A 12,119-nucleotide genomic window follows, 5' to 3' on the forward strand; every position below is an offset into this window, starting at 1 on the left:
GAACAACTTAAGGCATATCTGGCTTCACCGCCCCTTCTCTCAAAACCCATCCAAGGGGAAATGTTATTTATCTATTTGGTTATTTCACCTCATGCAATAAGCTCTGTTCTAATCAGAATAGAAAACACAATCGAAAAACCAGTATATTACGTCAGTAAAGTTCTCTCTGATACAGAAAGTCGCTATCCAAGGGGAAATGTTATTTATCTATTTGGTTATTTCACTTCATGAAATAAGCTCTGTTCTAATCAGAATAGAAAACACAATCGAAAAACCAGTATATTACATCAGTAAAGTTCTGTCTGATACAGAAAGTCGCTATCCAATGGCAGATAAGACTGCATTAGCCCTTATATTCTCAGTAAGGAGACTTCGTCCGTACTTCCAGGCTCACACTATTGGCGTTTACACGCAACTCCCTTGGAAGGCAATCCTACAAAAACCAGAAGCATCAGAAAGATCAGTTAAATAGTTAGTAGAATTGGGAGAATTTAACATCCATTATTTACCGCGGCCTAACATCAAATCACAGGTGTTGGCCGACTTTGTGGTACAATGTACAGTGTCTATCGTTGATGAAACACCCTCTTCTCTTCCACGATCACCTCAATGGACATTATATGTAGACGGAGCATCTGGAAACTCAGGAGCTGGTGCAGGAATACTACTCATCTTCAAAAAAAAGTCATTTTGGAGTACAGGCTTCGTTTAAAATTTCAAGCCACCAATAATGTTGTCGAATATGAAACATTTGTCGCTGGATTAAACCTTGTCATCAACTGTGAAGTACAAAACATGATTATTTACATTGATTCTCAACTCGTTGCATCCCTAGTACAAGGAGAATTCGACGCTCATAACTCACAACTGGTTCAGTATCTCAGTTTGGTAAAAACACTTCTTGCCCAAATTGAAACATGCCAGCTCATTCACATACTTCGGGAGTATAACACCCGAGTTGATGCCCTCTCTAAGCTTGCAACTTCAACAACTGGAGATCTCTATAAAAGAAGGTATATTGAGGAGATACATTTTCCTAGCATCCATGGCTCATGGGAGATACTGTCTATAGATGACCAAAGGGAGCTATCTTGGATGGATCCTATCATCTCTTTCCTTCAAGACGGAACACTGCCAAATGATGCTACTACATCAATTCGCATCTGACGCATGGCTGCCAACTTCATTCTTATAGGGGATGAACTGTATAAGAAGGCATTTGTAGGTTCGTATCTCAAATGATTATGCTCTACGAGAAGTTCATTCCGGAATATGTGGGGAGCATCTTGGTGGCAGAGCACTTGCTCTTAAGATAATGAGGCAAGACTTCTACTGGCCCACGATCAAGCGAGATGCATTAGAGTTTGTGCAAAAATGCAAAAATTGCCAACTACACTCCAATCTTACACATGCACCACCAGTGGAACTCACTTCTTTTCTAAGTCCTTGGCCTTTCGCTCAATGTGGAGTAGATATCATGGGGCCATTTTCGATAGCTACTGGACAACAAAAATTCATCATCCTAGCTGTTGAATACTTCATCAAATGGGTAGAAGCAGAGCTTCTTGCAAAGATCACTGAGGCAAATGCAAAACAGTTTATCTGGAAAAACATCATTTGTCGCTTTGGGCTTCCTGCGAAGATTATCACTGATAATGGGACTCAATTCACTGGAAGGGTTTTCACATCATTTTGCAAGGATCTTCACATTCAGTTGGTGCACACTGTTGTGGCGCACTCTCAAACAAATGGACAAACAGAGATGACGAATCGTACTGTGCTCAAAGGATTGAAAACTCAATTTGAGAAGGCTGGGGGGCAATGGGTAAAAGAGCTGCACAACGTCCTTTGGGCCTATCGCACAACTGCGCGTACTCCAACTGGAGAAACTCCATATAACATGTGTTTCAACACAGAGGCTGTTATTCCCGTTGATATCGAAATTCTAAACCCCCGAGTCAAGACTTTCGACTCGGAAAGCAATGAAGAAAAGCTCCGACAACAGTTGGATCTTCTCCCGAAAATACGCGATGTGGCCCACCTCAGAATTGTTTCCTACCGCCAAAGAGTTGCTCGCTACTTCAACCGAAGAGTCAAACCTCGACCTATCTCCGTCAGTGACCTGGTCTTGCGTAGCATTGAAGTCGCCGGTCATGGTCCCCAACGCAATAAACTATCACCTTTCTGGAAAAGCCCATATATCGTGGCTACCATGATCAAGCCTGAAACTTTCAAACTCAAGAATTCAGATGGGAAAATTCTGCCCCGGACTTGGAATGCAGAAAATCTTCGCAAGTATTATCAGTAATACCCCAGTCATGTAATCCATATATGTTATTACATCGCAACTCATGCATAATCAATGTATCTTAAGTATTATTCACTTACTTTCCTATACATAAAAATATCTTTATAAAGCATAAGAACTCATCAACGAGTCATCTCATGCTCTTGACCCGAGAAATACACAACTTCGGTTGTATCTTAGTCAGAGCACGATCAATCCCAGGGGGATTTGATCTAACCTCTTCCATATGGGTTAACATCGTAGAGTTTTAACTCCGGTAAACAACCCTGGATAGGTTAACAGTCCTTAGTGGACTACACATGATCCCTTCCACACAGGTTCATGAGTGAGCAATGCTCCATAAACAACCTCGGATGGGTTAATAAGTCCTCAGTGGACTTTCGTTGGCTCCTCCCATACAAAATAACATCATCAAGTAATATTATGATGCATAGCCCCAGTCTAGTCAAAGGTCACTGGCGAATAAGCAAGCAATGCTCCATAAACAACCTCAGATGGATTAATAAATCCTCAGTGGACTTTGGTTGGCTTCTCTCATACAAAATAACATCATCAAGTAATATTATGATGCATAGCCCCAGTCTAGTCAAAGGTCACTGGCGATTTATCTCCAAGATAACCTTCTTACGTGACATTGGACATTCAATGTGTTGCACCACCACGATGCTCCATCCAACGTGTTGTCGTAACGCACCGCCGCAACGCATCATCGCCGCGACACATCGCCGCGACGTACCGCCGTAACGCATCGCGTCACTGCAATTCTTCCCCGCAACGCGTCGTGTCGCCGCAACGACCTGCCGCAACGAGAAAAAAGATCCCGCTGCTTGTCTGCTACGCAGGACGGGGATGACTTTCCTCTTCGCCGCAACGAGAAAGAAGGTCCCGTTGCTTGTCTGCTACGCAGGACGGGAACAAATTTTCTCTTCACCGTAAACGCAGGACGGGGACGACTTTCCTCTTCGCCACAACGAGAAAGAAGATTCCGTTGTTTGTCTGCTACGCAGGACGGGACTTCGCCGCAAATCTGCACCGCAACACTTCGCCGCAACTCTTCGCCGCAAAACTTCGCCGCAAATCCGCACCGCAAATCTGCACCGCAACACTTTCCCGCAACTCTTCGCCGCAAATTTGTACCGCAACACTTTGCTGCAACTCTTCACCGGAACTCTGCACCGCAACATTCCGCTTCGCCGCCGCAACTATTCCGCTTCACCGCAACTCTTCTCCACGACACTTTGTTCCGCCGCAACTACTCTCTGCAACGCCGGATATTTTTCTCCTCCTCTTCACTTGTGATTTTTCCCCTCATCTAATGTCTCTATTTATAGGCATGATATGAGACATAACATTAAATACACACTATTAAAAAAATATATAATAATAATGAAAAAGACTTTTTATTTCATATTCCTTTAATTTTTTAGCTTTTCAAATTCTTTCTTTATTGCTGAAATTAATTAAAATTAAAACAGTTGATAATTAAAATAAATTAAAAAAAAAAAAACTCTTCACATACTAAAAATGTATATTTAAATTTCAGTTTTTATTTAATTTCTGATGCTTAAAACTGCTTCAACTCTCCAAACTTTTAATGTTCAGCTATTTCGAATTCAGCCCTTCAGCTCCCCTTCGGTTCGGATTCCAGATTCTTGGAATTCTTGGTTCGGCGTGGAATCAGATGGATTCCGCTGCATTCGGCCCGTGGACTCGGGGCCCGCTAGATTTGCATTCAGCCTGTGGATTCGAGGCCTGCTGCTCTGTGGACCGCTAAAAAAAAATATATGTAAATATATATATATATATATAAATATATATATATATATATTGGGGGAGATTTGATCTCTGGCCACTTACAAACTACATAAGAGAACTGCCAACTGAGCTAGACTCATTTTCATCCTTAATAAAGATAGTTATTATTCTTATTTACATATGATTGCAATAAAGTATTTTCACATTAATTCTTCATTTTCACAAAAATGAAAAGTCTATGGATCTTAATATTTCCGGACGAAGAAATTAGAATCGCCCGAAAATAGGGGGGCAACTGATACGCTACCAACAAATTTCCATCAACCAACACAGATCTCAGTGCAATTTTTTGAACAAGAGACATTCAAATTTCGATTAAAAGTCATCCGGAGCTCTGATTTCAGCAAAATTATAGTCAAACTGATCAGCTCGATAAGACGGACCTAATGATATAAAAGTTAGTCCAATCCGAGTCAAATCAGACCCGGATCAAGTCATTAAACCACTACTGGATGATTTTTGAAAGCATTTGAAAGGTCAAACGGATGTCAAATCAAGCAAGTTTATAATCGAATCGAGTGTCTCAAAAAGACAAATCCAACGAGCCCAAGATTACTCAATTCCGACATCGTTAAGACACTCAAATGTCCATCAAACGTCATCTGATCAAGGGAAGCTCTCCGGACGAGCCGTCCGATCAAAATGGTTCATATTCCTGCATTAATTGCACTCAAAACACTATAAATAGAACCTCACCCTTCACATGAAAGGGGAGGAGGCTTGAGAGAGAACTTGAAATTTTGAGAAGGAGCTCAGGTCCAAGATCATCTTCGTCATCGTCGCCCCCAACCCTGAGCCAAACCCCGCCGCCCTCTACCGCCCCCCGCCGGCCACCATTGAACGCCGCCGATCACCGCTGACCTCCGTCAACCACCATTTACTAGACGTCATCAGTCGACGTTGTAACGTGGAAAGCTAGTAACCCTTTCCCGTATGTGGGAGAAGGGACATCTGTAATCATCAACTTATAGTGTATTTTTACAATTGGATCAGGCCCCGTGGTTTTTCCTTTTTTACGGATTTTTTACGTAAAAACTTCTGGTGTGATCATTTTTATCTGAGTGTATGTTGAATTCTCGTGTAACGCTAAGACGATAATCGATTACTCTACCGCCACGAATTTTCTAGCACGCATCAATAATAAGGCAGTTTTTCTCTAGTTTTTTCTTTATATATATATGCATCTTTTTCATACTTCTTAACGTTATATTTAAACTTCTCTAATTTTTCATGATTTTGTTGCACCATGCCCTCATTTCTAAATATAGATAAAAGCAACAATTCTAGTTGCAATCTTTAAAAATTACATGATGACATAAGCTAATGAAGCAATTTAGATCATAGCATATATGATCTACTGCAATGTATTCTAAATGACGATTTCAATGATTTCTCAAAGTGCCAATTTACCATGCATATTCATTAAGTATTGATAAGATAATCTTATAAGAGATTTGCAACAGCAAAAACCAAGCTTATACTCGATGTAGCTTGTTCTGAAATCAAGACAACACTAATGTTTACATATACAAATTTATCTATTATACTTAAAATCTTTTTAATCCTCATCCTATTGGAATGATATTCTCCTCCGCGTTAAAAAGAATTGCTTGTTAAAGCATGTTCAAGATGACCATAATAAATTACCTGCACTTCAAAGTTCTTCCAAAACGCAAAGGTAAAAAGCATCAACTACATCCTTAATTTTACAATATGTTATTGGGTTTGGGAATATTTTCACTTTATACTGAAAAAAGTGAATTTATTTGCACTCAATTAAAAGGAGGAAAATAGAGTACATTGTGGGGAGAAGGATATAAACGGATAGGATAACAATGGGAAATCAAAAAAAGAGCATGAAATTCAAGATGAATAAAAAACTATGTACGTATATAAGGAACTATAAGAATTTAATGGGGATTGGTGTGTTGAGGGCCAACCTTGAACCCATATATGTAGTTATGTGCATAAAAATATATCGCAATTCTTGAATCAACCTATCTAAGGGATTGCTAAAAATGAACTATAAATTTTGGTAATGGTACAGAGTGATAGAGCAAAAAAACCCAACCATGTAGAATTGATGGAAATCCTAAACATTTAAGAACAGTGATATCATTTATAAAAGAATATATGTGATCATTTGTACTTACTGTAAGAATGGTAACTGGTTCTTCTGTTCAGTCTTGTTTTGAATCATCTGTTCAGTTTTGTTTAGAATCAAGAAGCACTTTAACTTTTTAAAAACACTAAAAAGTAGTCCTTAGCATCACCAGCTATTACGTAGTGTTTCCCAAAGGAAACATATAGAAAATTCAAAGTAGGTTCAATCTATGAAGCGTGCAAGCCAATTCTAGATATAATTTAAAAAACCAAAAAAATAGGTTGAAATTAGGCCGAGTTCACATCAACTCAAAAATAATTTAACATGTTTAATGAGTGGATATTTTTTTCTTTGATCAAGAATTTATATCTAGTAGAAATTTTAATCATTTTCTAGTTGACATACATAAATCATGTTATCGTGTCCATTTCCTCTCATGCTTGGAATTAACCCAACCCAATTACTTTTCATGTGCGTCAGATCAACTTGAAACTGCATCAAGATAGATTCAAGATGAAATTTTCAAATTGTTTAATAAATCAATAAGGTTTGGTCGATTACATTTAGAATCAACTCATTTTCTGGCAAAAAAACAAAATCCATCTGCTAACTAAAACTGACACCCACACCAAAAGCACATCGATGCCAATACAAAGTTGATTCTTGAGGGACATCCAGCACACTTTGTGAGTGAATTATATATATTGCATCTCAAAAAAATAAAATCACAATCAAATAAAACACAAACCTACATATGGATCTAAATTTCAAATGTCAATTTTAGCTTCAAGCTTGCACACATAGAATGACACTAATGATAATGAACTTGTTTTCCAACTTTAAATGTAGTTAGTAAGATAACAACTTTACACTAATAAATAGATAAACAGTAATAAAGTTGTGCATTCAGAAAGCCATGGATATAACTAGAGTTGGTAAAATTATGTTTAGTTTGTTCAAACACCGATTTACATCCAACCCAAAAGAGGGAAAAGTCACCTGCCCAAGATGAAGGAAGCTATGGCTGTAGAGATTATATGTGACATGTCCAAATTTAATCACAAGAGAGAACTCTGGAGGCATTGGTTCGCTGGGAACAAATGTTATCTGAGATCATAGAGATGTATCAAATTACTAAAAATAATCACAAACTCCATGGGAATTATCTTAAAATCCTTTAGTAAACATAAACCTACAGCTAATACAATTGAAAATAACAACATTGATGGGTGCCACTTCTGGGATCTAAATGCTATGACATTAATCAGATTGATAATCTTCATCAAAATTCAAAGGTGTTCCTAAAAATACGGATCACAGGGCTTTATATTTGTCTTTAAAAATACTTGCAATATAAATTTCAACCATATTTCACTGAAGCCCCTTATATTCTCCAAAAAAAAATGTACAAAATAAAAGTTAAAAGAATATTGACAATGTATTAGATACACAAACATAGCAAAGGAAAAAAAAACACATGTTATTTTATAAGTTAGCTCTCCAAATAAAATGATTAAAATCTATCAAAAATTTTTGAAGACTCGCCTTCAAGTGATTGCTATAAATACAAATCTATTAATAAGCCTTTATAAAAAAAATTTAGGGTTTCATGATCAAAGTTGTACAATACTTCTTTACAGGAAATAAGGGTAAAGTATAGGTCAACTTCAAACTTGCAACAAATGGAACCTGAGCAGAAGCGCCACCAAGTTCAACTATCCCAGTGGTTTCCTGAGGTGCTTTTCCAAGAGTACCAAGAGCATAATTAGCAGCAATCCATGCATATAGACCCTCATCAGCTCCTGAAATGGTTGAAACAAGAATCAGACTTGTGAATTAAACTCCAAGTTAAACCAAAAGATAACAATATAGAAGTGGAGTTTCCGAAAAAAAGGAAAATGGAATAGTATTCTTCATTCCTTTCTTATCAGAGTCTAACAATTAATTAAAAGCAACAAAAAGCCATTTGTAGAAATAAAAATAAACAAATTTTTTTTCTTGAAGTATACTACACAAACTACAAAATTTTTCTGGGAAAGTGCACAACCCATATGAATAACCCAAATATTTGATGTAACGGATACTAGGCAAAAGTTCTAATGCAATGCAGCCGAGAAGCAGTTTCGCAATGCTATTAAAGCACCACATTTCGAACACATTTTAAACCTGTGTAAAATTTCCTGATGATGGAAATCTACCCTGAAGGCATCTAATGCAGAAGTATTTCCTTCAACAAAATTTGGATATTCCAATATACTGAGCAGACATTAAAGTATTCTGACCATAACAACGATGGAACAATTTATCACTTGTAGGACACAATGTTGTTCTTAATCTTTCAGGAATGACAGTTGAGAAAATTTAATGAGAATTTCAATATAGGAAAATAAATACACAGTTGCAAAATGACTTCACATTTTTCATAAAGTTGCATCAGATTTGTAGTTCTCCATATCTAAGTCTTTATTAAGCATTCCTCCTCATGACCGTAGAGTGAAAAGAATGGAAAGATAATTTTGATAGATATGTACACCATGCAGGACTAGCATAATCTCGCCTGAAAGTCATATGATGAATTTAAGGCTTAAAATATTTTTATGGTTCCAGCACGTACAAATCAAAACTCGAACCATCATTTCCCTATTTGAATGTTTTCAGTTTAATAGATATAAGGGCATGTTAAAACACATGAAATTGATATGAATGCCATCCAAGAATTTAAATTAAGTATAAATAAACAAGTTCACCATATTTCTGCAACTAAATAAGAATGCATGAGTAAGATTCCTTCCATTAAATAGTTAGGGCATGCATCTCTCCAATTTGAGAATGTAACATATTCTTGAAGTTTTTGAGATGCATTATGAGCATCTCAAAGAGAAAGTGAGAGCTATGTTGTCCATAGCGAGCCAAAGCCAACCTAAATTGTGTTGTAATTGTAAAAGTCAATCTAGCACAAAAGATAAATCCTAGTTTTCAATCAACTGTGACAATCATAGGCTCATAGCCAATCTCCTCCAAGATATATCATTCCACTATAAACAGTGAAGTTGTCAGGAAAGAAGAAATTCATAGATTAAATCATCATCAACAAAAAAAGGGAAACCACTATTATCCAAATAGAATCAAAAAATGATTAAAACAAATATTGTTTTTAAGGAAGTTATCGTCCAAAAATATATATACAACCATTCATATGTCTATTACCTTAAATTCTCACTTTTGATTTATTTAAGCATAATTGAATCCTAGCATAGAATACTAGGAGTTAAAAATTAAAGTATAAATATATCACACATAGAAGATGTAAAGATAAGAATCATAAGAATACCAAGAGGTAATCAAATTTTTAAATAGTAAGTAGTGACCTTTGGGTAAGCTTGTCAGAACTAATGTTTTGAGTTGCATGCTAGCATTGTTTGTGGAGCCAATATATACCCATAATATTAGTTTAAAATGACAAGTGATGAGCAAAATAATTTGAGCATAAAAACTCCCTTAAATATCATTTTCATTTTAAACTTTTTTAAACTTATTTTAGATTTTTGGGTGTTGTATAGTTGGATTTTAGATACAGTAGACAATTGGAAATCAAATATTTTGATTTTGACCATAGCAAAGTTCGAATCAAGTTGAAAGTGATTGATTTTGAGTTGAATTTCAAGCCAATTCAATCAAAACCTAGTTATCTTATCAAAAAAATTTAATCATTCGTCAAGGTTATTATGAAAATAGAAATATTAACACGTTATTCATACGAGTATTGTAAAATTTATTATTATTATTATTATTATTATTATTATTATTAGAGAAACTTATATTATTGTCATTATCATGATCATGATCATGATAATTATCATTATTATACTTGTGTGTGTGCATGCATGCACGTGTCTATACATATATCTTAGACTGCATTTCTCTACTTGTTAATACATTTATTACAATTTATGACAATACTCTTAGGCAGTATTTCGTGACCTACTAATAGGCGGATTTAGCAAAAGATTTAGCTTAAATCTAGCCAACCATAAAAAATTTGAACCTTAAATCCAACACTTCGTTAAACCTAATTTTATTGTGTTTTGTCTGCTTTTCCTCGTGTTCCATCTTCTTCCTAAAGTAAATCCAGATTTATTAAATCCGAGTCGCTGTTGGATTTACGACCGTGGATTCAATGATTTTCTCCGTCAAAATGGATATGATAAATCTGTATTTAGTAAATCTTATTTAATGTAAATCGGTTATGCAGCCAAACACCGGAGAAATATTTGCGTACATAAGATGTACGCAGCGCTGCGTACATCAGAGGTTATTCTGGGGGTACAGGGGAGTTATATCCGGGTTATACCGGAGGTTACAAGGGGGTATAACCCAGATATAACCCCATTGTACCCCCTAAATAACCTCTGATGTACGCAAGTACATCTTATGTACGCAAACACCGCCTTAAATCATAAGAGTTTTGTTTTCCTTTATGATCCATAAATCAGGGGATCACCATTAAACATTAGGCCTAATTGATACATAATGCTATTTTATTCATATTAATATAAATATATAGATATTGCATTTCTATTGCTGAAAATATGCCTGGAGAAGTACATTGATTTCTCGAACTTCAACTTTTATATTGCAGTAAAGGAAATAAACAAATAAACAAATAAAAATTTAGGAGTCAAAATAATGATTAATTTTGAATTTTTCTCATATTTTTATAATTTTTTTAAATCATTTAAACAAGCACTCACTGCTCAAGTCGGCAAGTGCAACATACTATCATAGAGAGAAAGGAGAAGGTACAGTGAAGGAAGCAGAAAAAATCACCTGCCTGAGATCACGGTCGCCCAGTCATCCTGAAACTTCAATCCAGACTCTCTGAGAGCGCTCCTGCAAGATTTTAAAATCCCCTCCGCCTGATCAAAATCAAGCAATCGCAAACCTGCGGTGGCCATCAGCCTGACCTCCGTCTCCCCCCACAGATTCTTTGGCACTTTATCCTTCACGAAATATAACAGCTCCTTCAATGATTCTACAACAACCTCTGGATTTTCGGCGAAGGCGGAAAGCCCTGGAACCACCTTCATCGAAGCTGTCAGTCCAAAATCGATCGCCGAAATCCCTCCCCAACCTCTTTTGTACCCGAATAAGTGAATACGCGTCCCAGTGCTTCCGCCATCAATAATGATACCGAATTTATGAGAAGATAGCGAGGTCAGGAAATAGATAAGGCAAATGGGAAAATCCCCGACGCTGCCGCAAAGAAGGCGATGGTGGTGAAATGGCTCCGGGAGCAGTGACTGCATCCGTGTATGTTAGGGCAAGGGGGAGCGATTCCCGGCGAACGCATTTCGGTGGGAGGATTTCGGCAAGATGCCTGGAGCCGGGCATTTGGCCGGCGCATGAAAACTTAGCAGGAAAATTTTTTTGAGTTGCTAATGTTTGGTTTGGCGTTTCGACCGCACTCCGTTTCCTCCGGCCATGCGCCGTCGAAGGGATAGGGGAGCAGAGGATCGGAGATGTTTTGGCTTCCTGTTGGTGCGAAAGAATCAGTAGCAGACAAGTTTCTGAGTTCCAATTCATAATTTATAAATATACCATAAATAATAGTAAAATTATGGGTTATTTACATTTGGCATGGTCGGGTGGTCCGCCGGGCTCCGCATGTTAATGAGTTTGTATTCAATTCGTTAGATAAGTAAATGGGGGAAACGAATAATATTTTTTCATTTATTTAGTTCAATGAACCAATATTTTTATTCGTGTTCAGATTCGAATTGTTATTGTTTGAAATATAAAATAATATAAATTAATTATATAAAAAATTTATGATAATTTAAAAAATTAAATTTTATAAATTATAATATATAATAAATTAATAATACTAATAAT

At 36.6% G+C, this 12,119-nt stretch overlaps 1 protein-coding gene across 1 annotated transcript in view; it reads right to left on the reverse strand.

The window, feature by feature from the left end:
* Nucleotides 1-11,533, reverse strand: part of LOC110019482 (probable apyrase 6) — a 70,907-nt gene extending 59,374 nt beyond the window's left edge. Inside the window, 3 exon segments of the mRNA XM_020717149.1 lie at nt 7,227-7,334; nt 7,917-8,029; nt 11,059-11,533. Coding sequence (XP_020572808.1) covers nt 7,227-7,334; nt 7,917-8,029; nt 11,059-11,533 — 696 coding nt within the window.
* Between the last annotated feature and the right edge of the window lie 586 nt (nt 11,534-12,119).

This window comes from Phalaenopsis equestris, unplaced genomic scaffold (assembly GCF_001263595.1).
Source record: "Phalaenopsis equestris unplaced genomic scaffold, ASM126359v1 Scaffold000058, whole genome shotgun sequence".
Classification (NCBI taxonomy): domain Eukaryota; kingdom Viridiplantae; phylum Streptophyta; class Magnoliopsida; order Asparagales; family Orchidaceae; genus Phalaenopsis; species Phalaenopsis equestris.